Source organism: Hippopotamus amphibius, chromosome 5 (assembly GCF_030028045.1).
Source record: "Hippopotamus amphibius kiboko isolate mHipAmp2 chromosome 5, mHipAmp2.hap2, whole genome shotgun sequence".
Classification (NCBI taxonomy): Eukaryota; Metazoa; Chordata; class Mammalia; order Artiodactyla; family Hippopotamidae; genus Hippopotamus; species Hippopotamus amphibius.
The window spans coordinates 38,784,025-38,811,641 of NC_080190.1; the positions used below are offsets into that span (position 1 = coordinate 38,784,025).

At 39.4% G+C, this 27,617-nt stretch overlaps 1 protein-coding gene across 1 annotated transcript in view; it reads left to right on the forward strand.

The window, feature by feature from the left end:
- The window catches only part of SLC16A12 (solute carrier family 16 member 12), an 81,871-nt gene that overhangs the window by 40,029 nt on the left and 14,225 nt on the right, over positions 1–27,617 (forward strand). The window contains 1 exon segment of the mRNA XM_057734073.1: positions 21,144–21,392. Coding sequence (XP_057590056.1) covers positions 21,190–21,392 — 203 coding nt within the window. The 5' untranslated portion in view covers positions 21,144–21,189.

Consider the following 27,617-nt stretch of genomic DNA (forward strand, 5'->3'; position numbering starts at 1 on the left):
AGAAACTAACACAACATTGTAAAACAACTATATCCCAATTAAAAAAAAAAGAATAGCTAACATTTATTTGGATGCATACTATGGGTAGATCCTATGCTTTGTGATATAATGTGGATTACCTCATTTCATTTTCTCAACAATGAGGTAGGAATTGGGATCGAAAGATCAGTAAAAACCACTTGTCTTCTCACAAGTTCAAGACCAAGTTAGAGGTAGACACAGGAATCAGGACTTCCTTGGTGGGGCAGTGGTTAAGAATCCGCCTGCCAATACACGGGACATGGGTTTGAGCCCTGGTCTGGGAAGATCCCACATGCCGTGGAGCAACTAAGTCCATGCGCTACAACTACTGAGCCTGTGCTCTAGGGCCTGTGAACCACAATTACTGAGCCCACATGCCACAACTACTGAAGCCCGAGTGCCTAGAGCCGGTGCTCCGCAACAAGAGAAGCCACTGCATTGAGAAGCCTGCACATCGCAACGAAGAGTAGCCTCCGCTTGCCACAACTAGAGAAAGCCCATGTGCAGAAATGAAGACCCAACACAGCCAATAAATAAATAAATAAATAAATAAATAAATAAATAAATAAATAAATTTATTTTTAAAAAACCCTGGAATCAAAGATTAAAATGCTGTCTTATGTGGTAATAATGCTGATAATTGGGAATGAGGCTTAGAACTACCAGCCAAGAAGAACTGCAGTATGCTACCCACATAGAAGATGGACTTACTCACCATTCATGGTGGACCTCAAACAACTTCGTTTGAAGGGTGTCTGCCCCTGTTTCACGTACAGGGTGGAAGAGCTGAGAAAGCTGAGTACTCTCTAGTCACAGGCAGATCCCAAATGGGGGAAAAAAAAGGAAAAAAAAAAAAAACCCTGAGCCTGTGCACCTGTTTCTCCCAAACCCATGAATCAGATAACCAACTCTTCCTCCTGCAGAGAAAAGTAGGTGAGGAGGTAGAGAAAAGGCCAGGGGTGCTAGCTCCACTGGAGTTTCTGCCCTGTGGAATCAATTAGATCTTTGTCCCCCGTTGTAGGTACTGTACATGGTGCTACCCTACAGATGAAGAAACTGAGGCCCTGAATCACTAAATAAGAGTCATAATTTGTAAGTGCAGAATAGTCTAAATAGAGTCACTCTCTAAGTGGTGGAGCCAAGATTAGCCAGGCTGGCTGGGACAGGCTCTGACTTCATTCAGGTACAAGGTCATGGGAAACTAAAAAGGTAGGGCAGACGTGAGAGGGATACCAGCAGAAGTGGTACAAATTGGACTCACTTGTTCTGGGAGTTGGGGAGGAGTCAAAAGACTCAGAGTGTTCCAGCACACCTAGTTGGAAAATGGTGAAAGCACGAAAATAAAAGTGTTTCCAGGGGAGACTAGCCAGTGCTTTATAGAGATGTGAGGTTGAGGTAGCTTGTAGGCTGTTGGAAATTTGAGTTTTCAACTCGGAGGAAGATTGGCAGCAGAGATGCAGATTTTGGAGTTGCCCTTTTAAAGGTGATCGCAGGCTGAAACTAAGGGAGAGTTTTAGTATGAGAAGCAAAAGAGGAGGTTGGTTTCATAGTTGAGTTTTTTATTTGAAATACACTGAAAGATTTGAGTCTGTAACCTAATTTAAAGGCAAGGCCCAGCTTTGATCAGCTCAGGACTTGACCTCATTTTTAACCATAGCCCTAATGCACTACAGGGCAAGCTTATAGGTTACGCTGGTGTGCAGGACAGTTTCCATTTGCACCTCCAAGTTCACTGTTCACTCATTTCCACCCAATTCTCTGCCCTGGGAGGCTGACACGTATAGGCTACATCAGCTGGGTTGCTGTTCGGTTCAGCCACAGATGGGACTTGGAAGACAGGAGTGCGAGGTTGGTGTATTTATTTCCTTGGTTCTTTTACTGTCAGATACTTATGGACTGGCTGCTTTCCTTTACTCAGTGACTCTGCAGAAGGTTCCAATAACTGCTCTTTCCCTTTGCCTCTCAGGCCTAGAAGTGGTAGTGTTACTGGCCCCAGAGGACTCTACTGACCTTTGCTAGATTTTATGAACACTTGTTCACACCTTTATAAATAATATCTTTGTTGAAATCTCCCCAGTTTCCCAGTTCCTACTGGGACCTTGAATAAATAATATACCTAGTAAACCAGAAGGAACTGATGTTCTTCAAGGCACCAGGCTTACCCTTAATAAACAGAGAGGAGCTTCTAATCTGGGGGTCTCAGACCTGGGAGGAGACGATAGAATTAGTACAAGGTGTGCAAATCCACATGTACATGACAGTATCCTGTCAGTGGACAGAAGAATATCATACACAGTTACCACAATTTTTCAAATGTTTGTAAATGTCTTAGTGATTCATCAAATAAAACAAAATGTATTTGAAAATGCTGTGAAATTCATTTAAATGTTGCCTTTACATATTTTCTTAATCAACTTATAACTTATTCTAAAAATATAACTATTGCCTTGCTTGGCTAACGAAATACTTTAGGATGTATAGAGGGACCTCACATGCAAAACAGTTGGGAACTACTTCCAAGGTCTTTGTTCATCAAACTTTTCCCTGGGTCCAAAACTATAAGGAAGTGGAATGAACTGGTTCTTTCCTAATAATTTCAGTAAAGACAGAGACAAAGATCACCTACATCTTGAAGGAACTTTTGTAAGAGCATTCCTAACTCTTTCATTTCCAGGAAGAAATTCAGGTCTTGGGTCTTGCACTAAGGAACACCCCACGTTCTCAGCTTGGCAACACCTTGTCCTTTGTGTGACCTGCCATGGCTCCAGCAGCGAGCAGAGCCTACAGAGTGCAAAAATAAACATCTCTAAGGGCCTATGGAATTTGATGGCCTGTGCACTGTGGGGCAGACAGTGGGCCGAGCGCCAGGCCCTGTAGGTGAGCCTCTCAGCAGCCCACATTCATTTTTAGCCACTCGGCAAAAGCAAGAAGCGACCACCCGCCTGGCAGGGAGGTTCTGTTTCCAGGTTTGGCCCTGTCTGGGGTTAGGGCCTGGCCCTGCCCCTGTGTTCGCAATGAGATATATTCACCTAGGCCTCTGTTACCCAGATACTGGGAAGACTGGTTGGTTAACCTGGTTTGACAGTGGCTAAAAAGAACTAAGAAGGAATGGGTAATTTCTTGTCCCCATTCCTCAAGCTCCCTAGACGCCCTCCCACATGACTCGAGAAAACATCCAGAACTCAAGAACTGGGGGTGTTCCTTCACTAAATAGTTACTGAGTGCCATTTTCCTGCAGGAACCATCCTAGGCACTGAAACATTAAAGGTCCCTGCTCTCAGGGAGCTTGCACTCTGAGCACAGACCTGAGTTCTTCTGCCTGCACTCTCTTTTTTATATCTTTATATTTTTTATTTTTTTAATCTTTGGCCGTACCACGTGGCTTGTGGGATCTTAGTTCCCCGGCCAGGGATTGAACCCGTGCCCCCTTCAGTGGACGAGCAGAGTCCTACCCACTGGGCCGGCAGGGGATTTCCTGCCTGCACCCTCTTTTAAACAGTAGTTCTCCGCAACAGTCCATGACTTGAGGGGTTAACTTCCAGCCAGCTGAAATATTTCACTCAGCTCCCCTCCCATGTCAACAACATGGTGGGAGCAGTGATTAGGGAGTGAGGAAAATGTTGTGTTAGAGACAGGCAGCACTGTTCTTCAATAAAAGTTTCTCTGTCAGCTAACAAAAGGACTGTGAAATGCATCTCAAACTCCAAGTTTCTCCTCTGTAGCCAAGAGGCCTCTGATATCATAATCTGATTTAATAATTCCATATGCTGTTAAAAGTGTAAAATTAGAATTAAAGAGTTGTGCAAGGTCACTGAGTTACACACAAAAATTTCTTCCTCGAACTACACAAGTATTGAGCACCAGTTTTACACAAGATGCGCTAAGTGCTGGAATATTCAACTACATGCTATGTGTTTTATTGAAGAGGGCTAGCTATAGCTTAGGTCTATCACTGCTTTTACTTGTATTGCCAAATGGAAGAGAAAAGAACTGTATTTTTGCAGAAAATGGTTACTGGGGGCAAGCTCCTGGTTATAAATTGCACTGTCAACAAACTATTGGACTCTGGAGTAAGCGTTTTTCTGATGTTGCCTAGAATCAGCGACTCTGCTGATTAGGAACTGACAGGGTGAGAAAGAAGCTTGCTTTCTAGTCTCTGTCTCTTGTGAATCACAAATTGTATCTTTTTCTCCTTTTCTGTAGACCAAATACCATATAAATCACTTGGCTGTTTATCCTACATTTTATGTAAAGTATTCCTATCTTCAGAGTCTCATAGACAATGTTGAAACGTTGGCAGCTTTATTAGCAAAGGTCAGTGTTTCAGTTTAGTGCCCAAAGGTCCTGACAGAAATCCAAAAATATCTGGTTGAAGTCAGTAATTATTTACTCCATTACCAGAATCTGTTTGAGGACTAAGCAAAGAGAAGCAGAAAGGAAAAGCAAAAAAAACAAAAAAAGCAAATTACTAGTCTTTCTGCACTTAAGAACAATGTATTTTTTTCACAACATATGTGTAGTATCATTGGGCAACAAAAATAAATAAATCCATATGCATTAGAAGGTGTCTGTAAGATCCAGACCCAAGTGGAAAAAAAAAAACAATTGGGTCCCTGAGCCAGAGACTGTACAAAACCAAGCAGAGAGAGAAGAGATTTCTTTAATTTCCCTCCTACTTCCAGTCATCTTGGGGGCTTGAGTTTGCCCCTGGAGAGAAGTCTGTAAGGCTCAGCTGGAACACTTTGCTCCACTGATGTAAAGGCTGTGAGGGAAGGTGTTGGAATTCCCTCATGGCAGACCTGGAAGTTGGCCCTTTAATGCACATCCCCTCGGCCAGGGTGTTCGGTGGGGCCTTGAGTCCTAGAATGGCATACAGCCAGACATTTAATCTTTGATAAGAGAGTGTAATAAAATGTCCATGGACTGGGAGGCAAGATGTCTTGCTCTTGACCAAGAGGCTTATATCTCACTGTAGCATTTAGCAAATATATGCCAGGCAGTGTTCTAGGTGCTGGAGACACCAGATTGAACATAACCTTGCTGGCTTCCACCAGGAGGGAGCTTGGAGGCCAAGTGTAGAGTAACAGGATGCGGAGATTAAGACCACAAGCTTTGAACTCAGGCCAAGGCTGAATCTTGGATAGTTAGAGCATTCTTTATCTATACAATGGAAATTATAATACCTCCTTCACAGGGCTGGGGTAAAGATAAAATGAGATAACATATGTATAATAGTGAATTCAGAGCCTGATGGATTAAGTGCCCCCGAATAGTAACTTTTGTTACTGTTATTACTGTGTGGCTTACTTACTGGCTCAGGAGTCAGAGACTTGAGCTCTAAATACTAGCTGGTTCCTCTGTGGCAAGACTGCTTTGCTCCTGGGTGTGCATCCTTTAGAGAGAAGCTGGTTGTGCTGAATATTCTTCATTTTCTAGTTGAAATGGTTGATTTTCTTGCTTGATGTCTGAAGATTAGACCTTTCTGATGAAGATGAGTGCTTTTCCCATTTCCTTCAATTGAATTACCACTTTAAAACTAGTGACTGTTATTTACGCTTTTAATTTATTTTTTATGACTTGCTAGGGTTCTCTCTGGAGAAGGCAGAACTTATTTCATTCATTTATTAGACACTGATAGAGCTCTTACTCTGCATCAGACATTGTGTTTGTGTGTTGGGGTTTGGGGATGGTGGAGAAAATTGCAGGAAGAGCAAGGATGACAAACTAGCTTCTGTTCTGTGGAATTAAACAGTTCAGTGGTAGAGAGATACATTAAATACATAACAGTAGTGCATTTGATAAGGGCAGGAGGGGTATATAAAGAGAGCTTGAAGAGTCTGTAAAAGGGAGATAACTACTTTGAGGGATGGGGCTGGAGTGGAAGCAGTTGAAGCAGAAATGATAGATAAGTCAGGTGGGGAAGTGGGGAAGGAAGGAATTTGAAGGTAAAGAAAACAGCATGCAAGAAGATACTAAAGCCTGATTTTTTCAGTGGGTTGCAAGACATGTCTAGTATCATAGGATAGGTGGGAGAGGGATGATGGGCTGGGAATGAGGCTGATGTTTGGCTAAGGAAATGGTCATACATACGGGCTGAACATGGGACCAGGCAGTCCTCAGTCAACAGGTCATGGCCGAGGACATTGAGTTTCCATTATCAGAAATCTCTCAGTTGCCCTCTTGTTTTTACAGAGACAGGAGTGAGTATCTAGATAAAGAGCTTCAAATGGGACACCCTAAGAGCTACAAATGGTATACCATTAAAGAGGACTTTTCCACTGTCGAGGCAATAGTGAGTCCATTGGAAATCTTCTCTAGTGAGTTGTGGTAAGGTTAAGATTTGCTCATATAATGACACAGATGTGAAAAAAAAAAACAGCTTCTTTGTTGCTGTAATAAATCTAAGTGTCTTCACAAGCCTCTATGAAGGCAAGAGTGGGGAGTTCATTTTGCTTTTTATGTCCTGTCTAAAAAACCTTTGCCTATCCCCCAATTATGAAGATTTTCTCCTATGTTTTCTTCTAGAAGTTTTTTTTTTTAATATAGTTTTTGTGTTTATGTTTAGATATGCTGTTTTGAGTTAGGTTTGTATATGGTGTGAGGTAAGACTAGAGAGTTGTTTTTTCCCATAGGGATAAATGTGTGGATCTATTTCTAAACTGTCTATTCTGTTCCACTAATCTAAGGTGCCAAAATCACTCTTGATTACTTTGGTTTTAGAGCAAGTCTTTGAAAGTCAATTAGTATATCTTCAACTTTTCTTTTAACTTTTGGATTTTTTGGATTTATTTTGGATTTTCTAGGTTCTTTGCATTTCCATATGAGTTTTAGAATCAGCTTAGTTTCTATTTAAAAAAAGGCTGCTAGACTTTTGATTGGGATTTCATTGAAACAATCAACATGGGTAGATATGACATCTTTTGAGTCTTCCATGGAATGAACATGCTTGCTCCCTCTCTCTCTTTCCCTCTCTCTCCCTCTCTCTCTCTCAAGCCTTTATAAATTTTTCTCAGAACTGCTTTGTAGTTTTTAATGTACAAATAATGCACATATTATGTTAAATTTATTCCTAGGCATCTCATGGGTTTTGATGAAATGCCTAATGTAAGGTGATATTTTTAAATTCCAGTTTCTAATTGTTCACTATGAAATTGTGTACAAGCCCCTGTGTCCTTGTCTTTTGAAGTAAAATCTGCCTCAAGAGTTAATGATTGGGAAATATGAAGATGTAGAAACAAAGAATAGCTGTTGGGCTGGGGAGCTGGTAACAATTTAGACTATGTCTGCCACATAGCAGAATCACCGAACTCCCAGTTCCCTGAAAGATATAAAGTCCTGACACACATTCCTAAGTTGTTTTTACAGGAAGCAGACCCCCCACCAGATGAACACTGCTGAGCGGAAGAACATAGACCCTAGATTGGTTTAAACCAGAAGGTTGACGATGCTTGAAACTTCACCTTGTTGCCAGCCAATCCAAGAATTGTCCACGAGCTGATCATGCCCTGCTCCTTGAACACTTTAAGATTCCTCACTACCCCCTCCAGGGCAGGACACACAGTTTTGAGGGTGTTAGCCGCTGTGACCCCCTTTGCCTGGCAAAGCAATAAAAGCTATTCTTTTCTACTTCACCCAAAACTCTGTCTCCGTGTTTCTATTCAGCACTGGTGAGCAGAGGCAGAGTTTTGGCAACAACTACTAATATATAGAAATACAATTTACTAAAAAGAAAAAATAATAATTTCAGTTCACCAAAATTAATAGTTTCTGCTCTTCAAAATGCACCATTGAGAAATGAATGGGCAAGCCACAGAATAGGAGAAAATATTTGCAATACATATATCTACAAAAGACTTGTAGCTAGAATATACAAAGAATTCCTGTATCTCAATAATAAGATAACCCAATTAAAAATGGGCATGATATTTGAACAAAGACTTCACAAAAGAAGATATACGAATAGCTAATAAAACATGAAAAAAAATGGTTAACATCATTAGTAGTCAGGAAAGTACAAATTAAAACTACAATAAGACTCCATTACACACTGGAGCTCTAATATGTTACTGCTAATATCATACAGCCATGTTGAAAAACAGCTGGGCAGTTTCCTCTAAGGTTAAATATACACTTACAATATGACTCAGTAATTTCTTTTTTTTTTTTTTTTTTTTTTGGATTTTTATTTTTTATTTTTATTTATTTATTTTTATTATTTTTTTTAGGGGGTACACCAAGTTCAATCATCTGTTTTTATACACATATCCCCGTATTCCCTCCCTCCCTTGACTCTCCCCCCACCCTCCCTTGAGTCCCCCCCACCCTCCCCATCCCAGTCCTCTAAGGCATCTTCCATCCTCGAGTTGAACTCCCTTTGTTATACAACAACTTCCCACTGGCTATCTATTTTACAGTTGGTACTATATATATGTCTGTGCTACTCTCTCACTTCGTCTCAGCTTCCCCTTCACCCCCCACCCCCTCCCAAACCTCGAGTTCTCCAGTCCATTCTCTGCACCTGCGTCCTTGTTCTTGTCACTGTGACTCAGTAATTTCATTCCTAAGTATTTACTCAAGAAAATGAAAGCATATGGCCACAAAAGACTTGTATACAGATGTTCACAGAGGCTTTATTCGTAATGGCCCAAAATTATGCCCTCAACAAATAAATAAATAAATAGTAATATATCCATAAAACAGATTACTATTCATCAATAAAAAGGAATCAAATACAGGTATGCACAGCAACCTGCATGAATCTCAAAACATCATCATAAGTGAAAGAAACCAGTGATTCTTTCATATTGTCCATATTGTGTGATTCTATGTTTATGAAATTCTTCACTGGCCGAACTCATCTGCATCAACAGAAAGCAAATAGTGATAACGCAGTGCTGAGGTTGGTGGAGACTGACTGCAAGGAGCATGAGGGAGTGTTTGGGGTGATGAAAATATTCTATATCTTGATTGTGGTGGTTGTGGTTGCATGAGTGTGTACATTTGTCGAAAGTCATCAAAATGTAGACTTAAAATGGGTGTGTTTTATTGTATATAAATTATACCTCAATCTAAAAAAGTTTCTAGCAGGTTTTGCAAGTTTAAAGTAATGTCTTCCATTTAGCTCAGTCTTTTTTGAATCAATATGTAGCCAAGTTGAAGGTTGATTTCTGTATAAATGTTGTTTCTCTCCTGCATTGTGTTCATCCCTCCCTCTCCTGTATGAGTGGTTGGTTTAGGGGAGAATTCATGCGACATCGTGGAAATGGTGGAGGAGGTGGTTGGCATGCAGATCTGTGAATTCTCATTGGCCTAAGCTGAACTGTCCCTAGTATTGGTCACTGGGCATTCTGCTGATGAAACTCACCTTGGTTGTCTCTAGGTAAGGGCTTCTGTCCTCATTGTGTACTGTGATGATATAGCTGCTGCTGGAGGAACTTACAGTTTGTACTCTCTGACTGTCCAGCACATGGGGAAATTTCTCACCTTTCTTGTTGTCATCCTTGAGGATCAGCCATGATTTCCATTTGGCTCAGGTTATTTGCCGCAAAGTCACTTTCCCCTTTGCCTCAGCTCTGCCTCTCATCTCTTAGCTGTCTTCCACTGAGAACATGAGAGAGCCTCTAATCACTCCTGTGCCAGATGGGAGGTGAGGGACAGTTAGTTGACACTGTCTCTGGCTTTCTCTCTGCCCAAACACATCACAGGCCAAGGGCATCCAGTGAAGCACTGTCTTTCCATTTTTACCCATGGGACACACAGCACAGGCCTCCTTACTTCAGCTTCCCCCTCACCTGCTCAGGTTCCTATGTCTTTTCTGTATCACATACATACTGCTGGTCCAGGCAGTGGGAGACGTGGTGCCTGAGATATCTGCACAACTCATCACTCTTCCTTTAAAAAAACATTTCCACTTCCTCTCTTGGTGTAGGCGTCTACTCTCCCTTTCTGTGTGATGGGAACTTCCCCTTCAACACAATTCTGTGACTTCTTACTTATAGATGGATTTATTCTGGATGGGACCCATTTCCTTGTTCTGCACAGCAATAAACAATAAGCAAAGTCTACCAGGTATCTTAGATATTGGGGAAGAGATACTTAATCAGTCGACTGATTTAAAGTCTAGACATCAGTAATTTGACACCCTGTTTCTATTTTTTTTTTAACTTTTTTAACTTTTTATTTTATTTTATTTTTTTGGCTGTGTTAGGTCTTTGCTGCTGCACAGGCTTTCTCTAGTTGCAGTGAGTGGGGGCTACTCTTCTTTGCGGTGCACGGGCTTCTCACTGAGGTGGCTTCTCTGGTTGCAAAGCACGGGCTCTAGGTGTATGGGCATCAGTAGTGGTGGCACACGGGCTTAGTTGTTCCGCGGCATGTGGGATCTTCCCGGACCAGGGATCAAACAAGTCCCCTGCGTTGGCAGGCGGATTCTTAACTACTGCACCACCAGGGAAGTCCCTGATGCCCTGTTTTTATAGATGAGGAAATGGTGGCCGAGAGGAAGTGAGTCACACAGGGTCATACAACTAAGTAGTGTCACTTGAACCCAGTGGTCTTGAATCCCACTCTTGTTATCTTTCTGCCACACACCTTTACCTCTCTTATGGTCGCAAACCAATTTAAAAGTAAGCACTGCTAAAGGTTAGGGCACTGAAAATAAGTAGAAGGGATTGAGGAAGGAAAGAACAACAGAAAGAGTGTTGGAGCCTACCCAAATAAGCATCTTTTCTCCACCTGCATACTGACTGTAAGAAATGTGTAGTTTTTCTACTGGTAGAAGGGATCACTTCAGAAAACTTTACCGAGGGCAATGTGAAAGATTTGCCCTACAAATGGAGTGCTTTACTGGAGGGTGATTGACTGTTAGCAAGAATTCTTTGCAAATGATTAGATTTTTGAATGCAGAGAGGATAAAGTGAAATTGAAAATATATCACAACTTGCACTGTTCAGGGAGTAATGTTAGAGGAACATCATAATATAGAGCCTGTTTTGCTTCAAAATTTTTTTTTCTGAAGCCAGAATGAGATGCAGAATGCAATTATATTTTAGTGGTTGGGTGTCAAAATAAAATAAATGGAAGGCTGCTTAGTAAAATGAAGAATTGCATGATGTACTTTCTTTGCTTATACTTTTAGGTATTCTCTTAATAAAGACTTTTTCATTATATTTGTGTCATATCAGGTGGGTTAATTATTTACAAGAGTCTCAGGCTAATATTCTAGGGGAACTGCAGGCTGCTCCAAAGTCTCTAGGAAACTAGTTTAGCCTTGTTTAGCCTGTGCATCTCTTCTGAATACGTATTACATGACCTGTTTTGAAAGAAACTCACGTGTTTTGTGAGCAGCAATATACCCCTGAGTTAACCTTGTGGTTAACCTCACCTCCCACCTCCACCTCCCCACCTCTTGCTTCTTTGGTCGTGGTCATTCACATGAATGAGTGCTTAAGCTTTACCGTGGCTTGTTGACAGAAATGCCCAGTAACAATTTTGAAATCTGGAGGGCAGATGGGCAAGCGCACCGTCCGAAATCTGTGCCAGAGCTACTCATCCCCATGGCAATTCAGATACAGTGTTGTCAGGTGAGTCCCTTCACTTCTGTGAGCTTCGGCTTCATCATCATGGAAGCAGGAAAATCGTGCCCATCTCTGAGGCTTTTGAGGCTCAAGGGTGACTATTCACGAGGAATTATTAATAATAGTCTCACATACTAATGCTTTCAGAGAAGTCCTTTCTTCCCACCCTGGAACCCTGTGAGGATATTCCTTGTTCCATGGTTTTACCCAGCTTGACTCTAATTCACAACAGACCTTTGCTCACTGTGCTGTTACTTGCATTTTTTATTTGTATTTATGCAATTATATTTTTTGAGAGACCGTCACCAATCTGTTCTTAACTTATAAGATATGGGAATGCCAAAGAGAGGCTATCTAACTGAAACAAATAAAAATGGAAGCATCTGGGGATAGCAGAGGGAAGGTAAAAATTAATGATGTTTAATATCTTTTAAAGAAACAGAACATTTTATTTTGCCAGGGGCTTGTTTCCTTCCCTGTGTCTTTTACAGGATAATCACCTAATTTTCAGTGTGCAGCGTCAATAAATGATATGGTTATTTGTAGTCCTGGAGAAACCATACAAAAGAGATTTTTGTGCTGACATTTACACTGCAAGAGTAACCTGAAATATCTATTTCAGAAAATTATATATATAATGGTATTGAATATAATTTTATTTTATTTATTTTTAATTAATGGACTTTAATTTTTAGAGAAGTTTTAGGTTTAAAGAAAAATTTGAGCAGAAAGTACAAAGAGTTCCTAGATATCCTTCCCCCCATCCCTCACCAATTTCTCCAATCTTTAACATCTTAGATTAGTGTGGTATATTTGTTACAATTGATGAACACATATTGATACACCATTATTAACTGAGGTCCATAGTTTGCAAAGTTCGCTCTTTGTGTTCTACAGTTCTATGAGTTTTGACAAATGTGTAATGTCATGTATCCACCATTATAGTATCATGCAGAATAGAATGCAATTTTAAAAATGAATCATATAGGTGATTCACTTCATTGTACAGCAGAAACACAACATTGTAAAGCAATTACACTCCAATTAAAAAATAATAATAAATAAACGAATCATAACTAAATTATACCATCCCACTTATACTTCCTTTTTGCATATTCTTCCCATTTGTTGTAAGTTACAAGAATACAACTTTCACAGAAGTTTTACATAGCTTCCCTCACATTGTATGCACAATTTTAGTCTTCTTTTTGCTTTAGCATTGCATCATAAATGTTTTACCATATTACAGTATTTTCTTCTTGTTTATAATTTTAAAGGATTGTCTATTATTCCATTTGTTTGATGTATCATAATTCTCTAGACACTTCCCAGTTGTTGAGCATTTAGTTTGTTTCAGTTTTACATGTTATTCATAGCACAGCTATTATTTTTTGCCCACAGTGTTCAGCTTCTCTTAGATTGTTTGCTTAGGATAAATTCCCAGAACTGAGATTACTCTTCAAAGAATATGAATAACTTTCTAATTCTTGATCCATTGCACTATGTTGCTTTCCAGAGGGCTGTTTCATAGCACTGCCTGTCTCCGAATTTTTCAACAACACTGGGCAGCACAGACTGAGATGGTCTCACACTGGCCATTTATGGGTGGATGGCTTTATAATCTTAAATTAGAAGACACTTCACACCCTCTCCAGCATTTACTGTTTCTAGACTTTTTGATGATGGCCATTCTGACCGGTGTGAGGTGATACCTCATTGTGGCTTTGACTTGCATTTCTCTAGTGATTAGTGATGTTGAGCATCTTTTCATGTGTTTGTTGGCCATCTGCATGTCTTCTTTGGAGAAATGTCTATTTAGGTCTTCCACCTATTTGTGGATTGGGTTATTTGCTTTTTTGGTATTAAGCTGCATGAGCTGCTTGTATATTTTTGAGATTAATCCTTTGTCAGTTGCTTTGGTGATTAATATTTTCTCCCATTCGGAGGGTTGTCTTCTTGTCTTGTTTATGGTTTCTTTTGCTGTGCAAAAGCTTATATGTATAAATACAGCTGATTCACTTTGGTGTACAGCAAAAACTGGCACAACAGTGTAAAGCAATTATATTCCAATAAAGAGTTTAAAAAAAAAGATACCTCAACCTTGGGGACTATTTTAACAGAAAAATCTATGAAGAGGCTAGGACTATATAGCAAGATAGAGCTTCCCCCCCCCCCCCGATATTTATTTATTTGGTTGCTCCAGGTCTTATTTGTGGCTTGAGGGCTCCTTAGTTGTGGCATGCAAACTCTTAGTTGTGGCATAAATGTGGGATCTAGTTCCCTGACCAGGCATCGAATCTGGGCCCCCTGCATTGGGAGTGCAGAGTCTTAACCACTGCACCACCAGGGAAGTCCCAAGGCAGAGCTTTCTGAGCTTTGACCTTTTCACTTGTACAACTGATCCTCTCATTTCATGACACTTAACTGTGTTCAGTCGGTGAGTTATTACATTGTATGTGTTTGTACACAGTTGTTGGTAGAATCTCAAATGCTAGTTCTATTAAAATTGCCAGAGTGTTAGACATTAATCATGCCATAAAGTCGACTCACATGTGGCTGTGCAAGAAACTTTGATTTATGGCAACACAGTATAGGCAGAAGTGGAAGATCTTATTGCCTCCAGGAGCCCAGCAGGTATTGTAGGTGAGTGAAACAGCACAGGGATTGGACAATACAGGAGGTCAGGAGCAGGGTGGAGGGGGATATACAGACCTTACCCAAAGGAGGGGCACCATACTTGACTGCAGCTGATGGCTGTCAAGAAGGAATGCCAGACCAGCTCTCAGTTTTTCAAGACAACTTGGAAATCTGGATTTTAGATATCTTAGTTGGTACAGGCTGCTATAACAAAAATATCACAGACTGGGTGGCTTAAACAACAAACCTTTAGTTCTCATAGTTCTGGAGGCTGGGAAGTCCAAGGTCAAGGAGCTGGCACATTCAGTGTCTCGTGAGAACCCACTTGCTGGTTAAAAGATGCCATGCTTTTACTGTGACATCACATGACAGAAGGGGCAAAGGAGCTCTCTGGGGTCTCTTTTAAAAGGGCACTAATCCCATTCTGTAAGCACAGAGTGCTCATGACCTTATCACTTTCCAAAGGCCCGCGCCTCCAAATACCATCGCATATGAATTCTGGGGGAACAAATTCAGTCCATAGCATTAGGAAATCTCGTATTTACACATGGCAACCAAAGTAAACATTTTAAAAACAGTGTTGGTCTAACAAAAATGTCCTGAAGTTTGATTTGCTCATTGCTGCCAGTTTGTGACTATTCTCATCTGTATCTAACTACAGTCCCACAAAGTAGATAGAGGGGATTTTTTTTTTTTTTGTATAAACGAAGAAGGTAAGGCTCAGAAATTATTGTTCAACAGATTATTGACTGCCTGTCCTGCTAGGATGTAAGCTTCCTGAAGGCAGGGCCATTGTTTATTTTCTTCGCTGCTCTATGCCCTGTTCCTAGAATAGTACCTGGTGCATGTTGGACACACAATGAATATTTACTGAATTAATGAGTGATGAATAAATGAAAACAGGTTAAGTCACATGGCAAATAATATCTATGTTTTTGTACCAGATACTGCTCATGATTTATTGATTGATTGATTGACAGATTGGTTTATATTGAAGAATAGCTGATTTACAATATTATATTAGTTTTAGGTGTACAACATAGTAATTCGATAACTTTTATAGATTATACCCTGTTTCAAGTTATCATAAAATATTTGCTGTATTCCCTGTGCTGCACATTACATGCTTGTATCGTATTTACTTTTTACGTGGTAGCTGGTATCTCTTAGTCCCCTCCCCCCAATTGCCCCTCCCCCACCCCTCTGCCTGCTGCTAACCATTAGTTTGTTCTCTGTGAGTCTGAATTTCTGTTTTTTTATATTCATTCCTTTGTTTCATTTTTCAGAGTCCACATATAAGCGAAAACATACAATATTTGTCTTTTTCTGTCTGACTTGTTTACTAAACGTAATACCCTCCAGGTCCATCAATGTTGTTGCAAGTGGCAAAATTTCATTCTTTTTTATGGTTGAGTATATTCCAGTGTATATATATTATAGACCACATCTTCTTTATCCATTCATCTGGGTTCTTTTCATGTTCTTCCAATTACATTTTTTTATTGAAGTAGAGTTGATTTACAGTATTGTGTTAGTTTCAGGTATACAGCAAAGTGATTCAGTTATACATACATGCATATATATATATATTCTTTTTCAGATTTCTTTTCCATTATAGATTATTACATGATATTGAATATAGTTTCCTGTGGTATACAGCATGTCCTTATTGTCTATTTTGTATATAGTAGTGTGCAGGTACTCATTTTATCTCATTTTAATCCATACAACGTACTGTGAGGATATTAGCCCCATTTTATGGCTGAGAAAGCTGAGGCTCAGAGAGGTAAAGTAGGTTGCCTGAGTTCATATAACTCATAAGTTAGAGAATCAGGACCAGGTAGGACCCAGATCTCCCTCTGACTGCTAGTTCTTTTCGACCTTCTACCCTGCACTCTGCTACCATAGCCATAAATATCAATTCTCTTCCACCCCATCCTCCCAAATATTGGCATTTTATTCTGCAGATCAGTGCATCACATCTCCCTAGAACAGGGGTCTGCACACTTTCTCTGTAAAAGGCCGGATAGTAAATATTTTAGGTTTTGCTAGCCTGAATACTTTTACTTAGTGGCAACTACTCCATTGCTATTGTAGCATGAAAGCAAAGACAAAATGCAGATATATGGGTATGGTTGTGTTCCAGTAAAATTTTATTTACCAAAAAAGGCAGCAGGCCAAATTTTGCCTGAGGGCTGTAGTTTGCCAATTCCTGCCCAATGAGACAGACAAATTATCTTATTAAAAAGTGACAAACTAGCTAAGTGGCTAGCTCACTGTATAGATATTTAAATTCTTTTCTAGTTCTTTGGCTTGACTTCGTAGTTCATAGAAATATTTACTGTATACACCTTAAATTACCCCAACATTGCAGTGGAGTGCTAATAAATGTTTACTAACTGGTTCTCTCAGGATACAAAAAGATTTGATGTGTAGTTTACCAATGTGTGGTTTCTGTGGTAGAGGCACTCCTAACATGGCCAGTTTCAAGCCACCAATATGACATCACTGAACGTGGCATGGGGATGAGAGGCAGTTGACTCTGGCTCCACTGTCTGAAGGCATGTATCCATTTGGATCCTTTTGGCCAAAGTAACAGAAATCTCAACTACTTCCCACAGTAAGTAAAATGTATTATGTTACCTAAAGAGCTAGATAGGGTGGCTCCAGAACTGGTTAATTTAGTGGCTCAGTGACATCATTAAATTTCCAGGTTCTTTTCATCTTTCTGCTGTGCCAGCAAGATGGCTTATTGACTTTGTCCTCAGGCCAGCTTCCCTCATGGTGAAAAAGTGACAGCTGTAGTTCCAGGTGTCATATCCAGATTCAAAATGTCCACAGAAAGAAGCAAGGCTTGTTTCTTTCCTGTATCTTTTCTTAAGAGCAAGGAAATCTTTTCCAAAGGACTTTCCCTCATAGCTCATTGGCTGGAATTGCTTCACATCCTAGTCTCTAAGCACTTACTGACAAGGGAAAGGGAGATCAGTCAGAACCCTTTCCCTGAAACACTGGATTGGGCCACCTGACCCTGAAGCAAGTGGCTGCTGGAGAGACAGCAGATAGAGTAGACCCCTGAACCAAGCCAGGGCTATGATAGAATGGAGGAGGGGTGAGCTGTGGATTTGGGTTACACAGCTAGCTCTGTCTGCTGCAGTAGGCTGTGTATATTAAAGCGAAAATACAGGTATGATATATCTTTTAAATGAGTTTTTCTTTGAATGTTTAATATTGGGGAAGAAAGTAGTTGACTATTAAAAGTAACTTACCCATGACACAAAGTTATGTTTTGGAGGGTCTGACCCTAAAGCTCCAGCGTGTTAGAGACTCTTTCAGCGGCTTTGTTATCAGGGAGAGTTCCCTGGCTGATCAAGTCAGTGAGCTGCATCAGACTGCAATTAATGTCGTCCTACTGGTGCCTTCAGCAAGAAGTATATGCATATGATTAGGTAAAAATGTATATGAATTTACCTCATGGAATAAGGAAAGGTAGTGGAAGCAGTGTAGGGCATTGGTTAGGAAAAGTAAGACTAAAGTTCATATCCCATTTCTGCTCCTTGGCAGTGATAATAATAATTAGGAAAATTACCGAATCTCTCTAGTCTGAGTTGCTGTATCTGTAAAATAGGGATAATAACACCTACCATCTATGGTTATCGTAAGGATTAAATGAGATGCTGTCTATAATGATGCTTCATAGCAGCATGGCCTATGGCAACGGTCTGAAAAGCTACCTCCATCCTGTTGTTTTCACTTAGCCCGTGTTTTGGCTATGACTCTGTCCCCAGGCCAGTGATTAGCAATACTACCATTTCAAATAACAATTTTGACTTTCTCTCAGTCAGTAGGCTTAATATTTGTACCAGTACTACTCTTCTAGTACTTCTGATGGATTTATACTCTCCAGCCATTGACTCCATCTCCTTTGTCAGGCTCCCCACATTCACAGGTTGGCTAATTAAGACAAAGAGGGAGACACTTCCAGGTCTTGAAAGCGAGCAAGCCTAAGTGGTCTGCATGGAATCACTCTTGTTGCCTTGGGCTCACTATCTTTGCTCTGCATTTGCTCTCCGAACTCACAGACTGCCAATTTGTTCCCGTGGCTTCAAAGATGCACGCTTGCAAGGTCTTACCGTGAGCCATTTTCTTGAGAAAGTCGTGGTTTTAAAGTAAATTTTTCTTTATTATTTTGGTTTGTCCATAATTTACCAGGTGCTGCATGGTCTATGGTCACCAAAAAATGCACGCTTGGTCATATTTGAAATGATGTTATATTTAATTAATATTACTTAAAATTTCTTCTGGTGATCATGATGAAATTGTACCCAAAACTGGGTGATTGGCTCAATCCAGTGGAAAAATCACCTGTTAAAACTCTTATTTAGTCTCTTAAAAAATTCATCCCTAACTGTAATTAAGAAGCTTGACTGACGTGCCAAAGTATACCATAAGAAACACTTGATCTCTTGGGCCAAATCCAAGCCTCGCTTACTTGGGTGCTTGGCACAGGGTCTCCCAAAGCTGCAATCAAAGTGTCAGCCAGACTGTGTTCTCAACTGGAGGCTCAACTAGGGAAGAATCTGCCTTCAAGCTCACTTGGCATGTTGGCAGAATTCATTTCCTTTCTGTTGTAGGACCGAGAGCTCCAGCTTTTTGCTGTCACTTTAGCTGTCTGAGGCTGTCCGCAGCTCCTACAGGCTGCCCATAGTTCCCTGCCACGTGGCCCTCCCCATGGTGGTGTGCAACACAGCAGCTGGCTTCTTCAAGGCCAGTGGGAGAGTGAGAGCAAGTCAGCTAGCAAGGCTGAGTCTTATTCAGCATGACCTAATCATGGGATCATGTCCCATCATCACCTGTGCCATATTCTGGCGAAAAGCAAGTCAGAGATCCCACCCACTCAAGGGAAGGGATTACACAAAGTCAAGAACAGCAGGAGGTGAGACCATAGGGTCTGTCCACCACAAGGAGCTGTGTGTGTCTTGCTCACCACTGAATCCTCAGTGACCAGAATAATGCCTAACACATATTAGATACTCCATAAGTGTTGGTAGTTGAATTAATGTTGCAGATATTACTTCTCTGAGTCATGTGGTGCTAATTTTTTCCCCAAAGTCTATGGTTTACCTTTTGGTATTATTTATTACATGTTTTGATGTATAGAAATGTTAAATTTTAATTTAGACAAATCAATAAAATTTTCCCTTGGTTCTTTTTTTTTGTTTGTTTTGTTTTGTTTTTAAATAACTTAGTTAATTTATTGGCTGTGTTGGGTCTTTGTTGCTGAAAGTAGATTTTTTTTAAAATTTTATTTATTTATTTTTTATTTTTATTTATTGGGTGTGTTGGGTCTTCGTTGCTGAGCGCAGGCTTTCTGTAGTTGCTGCAAGTGAGAGCTACTCTTCATTGCGGTGTGCGGGCTTCTTATTGTGGTGGCTTCTCTTGTTGTGGAGCATGGGCTCTAGACGCACAGGCATCAGTAGTTGCAGTGCGTGGGCTCAGTAGTTGTGGCTCACAGGCTCTAGAGTGCAAGCTCAGTTGTGGCACATGGGCTTAGTTGCTCTGCGGCATGTGGGATCTTCTCGGACCAGGGCTCAAACCCATGTCCCCTGCATTGACAGGTGGATTCTTAACCACTGCGCCACTGGGGAAGCCCACGGACTTTCTCTGGTTGAGCGAGCAGGGGCTACTCTTCATTGTGGTGCATGGGCTTCTCATTGCAATGGCTTCTCTTGTTGTGGAGCATGGGCTCTAGGCACACGGGCTTCGGTAGTTGTGGCATGCAGGCTCAATAGTTGTGGCCCGTGAGCTCTAGAGTGCAGGCTCAGTAGTTGTGGCGCATGGACTTAGTAGCTCTGTGGCATGTGGGATCTTCCCGGCCCAGGGACTGGCCCCGCGTGCCCTGCATTGGCAGGCGGATTCTTAACCACTGCGCCTCCAGGGAAGTCCTCCCTTGGTTTGTTAACATTACATCTCAGGGAGTCCTTCTTCTACCCAGAGATTGGATAAATATTTGCCTGTATTTTCACCTAGATTTTTAATGATTTCTTTTTTACATTTAACTCTGATCTATTTAGAAGGTCAAGAACTAAATGGAGAGTTGTAACGGGAGGTAGCAAATAATCCTGTTTTTTCTCCATCCCTCTTTGCTACCTTAGTTAGTTATATTGAATTATTGTGTACTACCTTCTGGGCTTTCTATTTGGTTTCATTTATTTTCCATTCTCTTCTTGCTTCAGTTTTTTTCCATCTAAGATTTATAGCATTCTTGGTCAGAAATGCCAGTGCAGTTACTGTCAGAATCATTCAGTGTAATAATTAAGACATAGCCTAAGCTGTTGTAACAGAAAGACTCCAGAATGGAGAGCTTCAAATAAAGCTGAGGCTTATTGACCTTTGGCGTAACAGTGAGGGGTATGTGAAGTCCAGAGCTGGAGAGGCACCTCTTTCCCACAGAATTGTTTGAGGACCCAGGCTCCTTCTGTCCTGTTGCTGTGCCAGCCTCTAGGGTGATGTCCGGGCCTGTGTGGTTGGAACTGTCTCATCTCCACATCCACGTTCCACCCTGTGGGAGAGGAGGTGGTGGACGTCTTGAGAAAGCGCCTTTGCCTTTGAGCTGAGGAACCCAGAATCATATCCCTTTAGTCTAGACTAAGCCACGTTGCCACATTTACCTTCAAGGTATGGAAAATGGTATCAAACTGTCATCATGGATTTGGCTAAAAGTTGAGAGAATCTGTCATTAAAAAGAAGAGAGCAGATAGATTCCAAGGACAACTAATGGTCTTTGCCCCAGTCCAGTATTCACAGTTACAAATAATTGTATGTAACAGGAAAGTAATAATCACTTCCACCAAGTGAAAAACTATCTTTGGATATGGCAATAAAATACAAATATGTCCTGATTTTTGGTTTTAGATGGCCAATAACCCATGTGCCAGGTAGCACTCTATGCCAATCTTGAATGCCAACAGGAAGTCGCTGGACGGCAAACCCTTCCAAGATCATAACTGGGCTGCTGGAGTAACCTGGAAAAGAAGAAAAAAGAATTGGAACCATGACAAAAGTGAATAGAGCTCGGTCTACCTCCCCACCGGATGGAGGCTGGGGCTGGATGATTGTGGCTGGCTGTTTCCTTGTTACCATCTGTACCCGGGCAGTAACCAGGTAGGTGGCACTTTCTTCTCAATTTATTATTAGATGATCTGGCTTGTCTTTTTTTCTAAGTCGGCTTCATTCTATTTCTGAACCTGTCCTTGTGAAAATATATGTGTATATATATGTTTTGCATGCACATGTGTGTATTTCCTTTGGCTGCTTTGATATCTTTTTCTTTGCAAGGAATGTGATTTTCTGACACTTAAAACTCCTGGATAGTGGTCTCTTCTAATATCTGACACATAAACGTGGAGTGTTAGGACATTTTGCTACTAAATATCATGGCTATGCCAGACATTTATTTTCATAAGCAGCTCATCCCACAAGGGACAAATATATAAGCTCAAAATAGCCCTTGAAAACCTTTCAGCTCACCATAATACTGAGCCATTGGAAGTTTAAAGCCTAGAATTTAAATTCTTTTGCTTTATTTTGCACTTGGCTGTGGTAGTAGAGGCTGATTTCTAGGTTGAAGGAGAGAAACAGCATAAATACAGGGATTCTCTCATCTCATTTGGTCATGTTTCCTCTTTTCCTTTTACGCAACGGCATAGTGTTGAATATACTTAGGTTAAACGTGCGTACACTGAGATGCATTCTTCTCATTTACATTTGGAATAAATGCACATTTGAAATCTGCATGTGCTAGCTCTCTCCTCTAGAGGTGCCTTCATTCAAATCGAACTCTTTGTTGCTCTTCTCTGGCAACACTCCCTGGGCAGCAAAAGAAAGTGATTTGCACTACATAACTTTACTTGATGGCATCATCAAGAAAAGCATCGATGTTCCCCCCGTAACAAATCAACAATGCAGGAAAGAAGGAGGATGTTTGTTTTTGCTGCAATAAGGATTCATTGATTATGTGTCAGAATAAACTGTAGATTTGTTTAAAATGATATGATGGTTGCATCTGATTTTTCTCCCATCAACATTATGGATCTTGTGTTCTGGGAGTCACAGAGTTAAAAGGAATCTCTTTCATCTTGGTTCTTACATGTGGAAGCTTTCATCATTCCCATGAGAGGCAAATTTTGGATGTGAGCTTAGTGCTTTATAAAAAGGGTGTCTGGAAACCAGAAAAGAGGGTTGTGGCTGGCAGCAAAGGCCTGTTTTCAGAGGTTCCTGGGAGAGGCTGAGAGGAGGATACCTGAGCAGAATAAGCTTAGAGGAGAAAAATGTGACACACCAGGAAACAGCCAAGAGAACTGGAGACAGAGACAAGGAAGGCAGCTGGCATGGTGATTTGTCAGTTCAGAGGATCAGTGCCCATTGGCAGTTAGTTCTTTTTTCCTTTTTTTCCAGTTTTATTGAGAAATAATTGACATTCATCACTATATAATTTTAAGGCTTACAATGTGATGATTTTTTTATTGACGTATATTTGATTTACAGTGTTGTGTTAGCTTCTGATGTACAGCGAAGTGATTGAGTTTCATATGTGTGTGTGTATATGGGTATATATATTATGTATATATGTGTGTGTGTGTATATATATATATTCTTTTCCAATATGGTTTATTACAGGATATTGAATATAGTTCCATGTGCTATACATCAGGACCTTTTGGTTTATCTATTTTATATATAATAGTTTGTAAGCATGATGATTTGATTTACATACATTATAGGTTCAGCTAACATCTGTCTTCTCATATAACTACAATAAAAAGGAAAGAAAAGAAAAAATGAAGAAACTTTTCTCTTCATGATGAAAACTCTTAGGATTTATTCTCTTAACAACTTTCCTATGTATCATACAACGGTGTTAAGCTTTATTCATCATATTGTTCATGACATTCTTAGTACTTATTTATCTTATAACTCAAAGTTTGTATTTTTTGACCACCTTCCTCCAATTCCCCTTTCCCCACCCTCTGCGTCTGGTAACCACAAGTCTGATCTCTTCTTATATGAGCTTGGTTGTTGTTGTTTTAGATTCCACATATAATTAAGATCATACAGTATTTGTCTTTCTCTGTCTAACATTTCACTTTGCAGAATGTCTTCAGAGTCCATTTATATTGCTGCAAATGGTAGGATTTCCTCTTTTTTTTTTTTTCTGGCTGAATAATATTCCATTGTATATGCATACCACACCTTCTTTATCCATTCATCCATCCATGTCTTGGCTATTATAAATTATGCTGCTATGAGTGTAGGGGTGCAGATATCTTTTCTAGTTAGTGCTTTCGTTTTCTTTGGATCTATTCCTAACAGTGGAATTCTGGATCACATGGTAGTTCCATTTTTATCCATACTGTTTTCTATGGTGGCTGTACCAATTTACAGTCCCATCAACAGTGCACAATGGTTCCCTTTTCTCTGCATCCATATCAGCATTTGTTATCTCTTATCTTCTTGTTGATGAGTATTCCAACAGGCATGAGGTAATATCTCATTGTAGCTTTAACTTGCATTTCCCTAATGACAAGTGATGTTGAGCATCTTTTCATGTACCTGTTGTCCTTTAGTGTATCCTCTTTGAAGAAATGTCTATTTAGATCCTTTGCTTATTTTTTTAAATTGGGTTGTTTGTTTTTTTACTGTTGAGTTGTGTGCATTCTTTGTATGTTTTGAATATTAACCCCTTACCAGATATGTGGTTTGCAAATGTTTTTTCCCATTCTTTTCACTTTGTTGATGGTTTCTTTTGCTGTGCAGGAGCTTTTTAGTTTGATGTAGTCCTGCTTGTTTATTTTTTCTTCTGTTGTTTGTGTTTTACGTGACAGATCCAAAAAATCATTACTAAGACCCATGTCAAGGAACTTTATTCCTATGTTTTCTTCTAGTAGTTACATAGTTTCAGGTCTCATATTTAGTCCTTTAATCCACTTCAAGGTAATTTTTGTGAGTGGTCTAAGATATGGGTCGTTTTATTCTTTTGCATGTGAATATCCAATTATCTCAGCATCATTTATTGAAGAGACTGCCTTTTCTCCACTGAGTACTCTTGGTTCCCTTTTCAAACATTAGTTGATGCTTAGGTTTATTTCTAGGTTCTCAATTCTGTTCCATTGGTTTATTTGTCTGTTTTTTATGCCAGTACCAAACTGTTTTGATGACTATAGCTTTATATTATAGTTAGAAAGCAGGAAGTGTGATACCTCTTTCTTAGGATTTCTTTGGCTGTTTAGAGTCTTTTGTGGTTCCATATAAATTTTAGGAGTGTTTTTTCTATGTCTGTAAAAAATGCCATTGGACTCTTGATAGGGATTACATTGAATCTATATATATGGCTTTTGATAGTGTTGACATTTTATTCATATTAATTCTTCCAATCCACAAACATGGGATATCTTTCCATTTATTTGTGTCTTCTTCAGTTTCTTTCATTGATGACTTGTAGTTTTTAGCATAGAGACTTTTCACACCCTTAGTTAAGTTTATTCCTAAATATTTTATTGTATTTGATGCTATTGTAAGTGGGATTAATTTCTTTATATCTTTTTCAGAAATTTTATTGTTAGTGTATAGAAGCACTGCAGATTTTTGTATGTTAATTTTATATCCTGCAACTTACTGAATTCATTGATTAGATCTAAGAATCTTCTGGTTGCATCTTCAGGATTTTCTATATATAAAATCATATCATCTGTAGATAGAGACAATTTTACTTCTTCCTTTCCAATTCTAATATTTTTTTATTAATTTTTCTTGCCTGGTTGCCAAGGCTAGGAATTCTAGTGCTATGTTGAATAGGAGTGGTGAGAGTGGGCACCCTTGTCTTGTTCTTCATTTTAGAAGAAAAACTTTCATCCTTTTACCATGGAGCATGATATTAGCTGTGGGCTTGTGACTTATGGATTTATTATGCTGAGATATGTTCCTCTATGCCTAATTTGTTAAGAGTTTTATCATAAATGGATGTTGAATTTTGTCAAATGCTTTTTCTGTGCCTATTGAGATGATCATACAGTTCATTTTTTTCATTCTGTTAATATGATGTGTCACATTCATTGATTTGTGTATGTTGAACCATCCTTGCATCCCAGGAATAAATTCCACTTGAACCTGGTGAATGATCCTCTTACTATGCTGCAGAATTCATTTTGCTAGTATTTTATTGAGAATTTTTGCATCTATACTCATCAGGGATATTGGCCTGTAGTTTTCTTTTTTAGTAGTGTCCTTTTCTGGTTTTGGTATTAGGATAATGCTGGCCTCACAAAATGAGTTTGGGAGGGTTCCCTCTTCTTTGATTTAAATAATATCCTTAAAAGTTAAACCATACATCTGGAAGGTAAAAATTCAGACAATACAGAAACATATAAGATAAAGTCTTTTACTCCTCACTTCCTGAATCCCTGTTTTCACTGCCTAAAGTTAATCTCATAAATAGTTTCTTGAGATCTGTCCAGAAATTTTTTTGAAAAACCTTATGTCCATATATAAAGCATATTCTTTTCATTTACACCACTTGGCTTATATTATGCACACTGTTTTGAACTCTTTTTTTGCTTAATAATATCTTTTGGAAATATTTCCATATCAGCACATATGGTCCTACCTCAATGAAAAATAGTTGCTTAAAATTTCACCATATGGGTGTGTTCACAATTTATTTAAAACATTTTTATTGATGGACATTTACATTGTTTCCTGGGTTTTGCTTTAGAGACAATGCTACCATTATAATCCAGGCCATTTTAAAATCATATTTCACTCTTGCCTTGTAACTGATGACGCTTCCTTACACATAAAATTTGTATAAAGCTTAAAGTTGTGCAGGCTATTTTTTAAAATGTTTTTAAAGAACTTTTATTGAGATATAATTGACATACAATAAACAGCATATATTTAAAGTGTACAATTTGATTTTTTTTCTTTTTAGTAACGTATATATGGCAATTCCAATCTCCCAATTCATCCCACCCCAACCCCACTCCCCCCTTGCTGTCCATATGTTTGTTCTCTACATCTGTGTCTCTGTTTCTGTGCAGGCTATTAAAGCAGTCATTCTTATTTGTTTACTCTCTCTGTTTGTTAATGTGCATTGATTAGAAATTTTTTCTTCGAGACATCTTATTACCAAACACATTATCTATGTTAAGAATCATATTTCATTGTGGAATTACATGAAATTCTGTTAGTAAATTGATAAATTGAATTGGAGCTGATACTTGAAAAGCAACACTTGTTTTAAATGTTTAAAGAAAACCCCCAGCTCTGAGACCTCTCTTTCTCTGTGTCTTCTGGGTCTAAATTAACTTAATTGCAATACATGTCTAGAGTCCTATGGAACTGTGGGGCTCTTTTAACAACAACTGAAGTCCTGTAATAATTGCTGATGTTAGCTGAGCACTTACTCTGAGCTTGTTGACATTATTCCAGGCATTGATTAAGTCATTTAATCCTTATAACACACAGAGGTTGAATAATGTGTCCAAAGTCACATGGTGAGTAAGTGGCAGTGTTTTTAACCACCGGGATACACTGACCACTGGATTATTTACTGTGTTGACTTAGTGGATAACTTCATCAGCCAGAAAAAAGCATTTACCAAATATCAGATGTTGTCAGCCTCCAACGCTGCAGGTGCCAGAGAAGAATTTTATAGCAGCGTGACAAGATAGAGACAGCAAGTATGTTGACCCCTTGAGAGAAAGTATCTTTGAGAACAAGTTCTGACAAACAACATGTGGGTGATATTATGAACAAAACCTATCAACCCCTGAAGGATGTTCAGAGTTGTTCACTTTGCAGCGTGATCTAATCCACTCTGATTGATGCAGTCATGCTTCCCCAAATGCTTAATTTATAGATAAGGAAACCAAGACCCTGAGATATTAAGAAGCTTTATCACAACTCTCAAATATTCTGCACAGGAATCAGAGATCAGAATCCAGTTCTCCTGACATCTGTCAGATGCACAAATATTCCAAGGGACAACAAAAATAATTTCTAGAGTGAGAAACACGTGTGCTCCCAATAAAATTTGTTTTCTTTAAGGTTCATGCCTGTGTTTAGAAGGCATAGATCATGGAACTTTACCATTTGAAAAGTTCCATGGTCCTTTCTTTTTGAAGAACAAATTAAAATACACTAATTCTTCCCATATTTCATAAAAGTCACAGTCATTCAGAAGCATGTCTATAATGCTTATTAAATTTTACCTCTGACAAACCTACTCACATGATTAGACAAGAATCTCAGGTGTTACTTTTGAATTTTACATACCTACAATTTGACGTGACTAGTCAAATCAGTTGGAAAAAACCCATCAAGCAGAAAGCA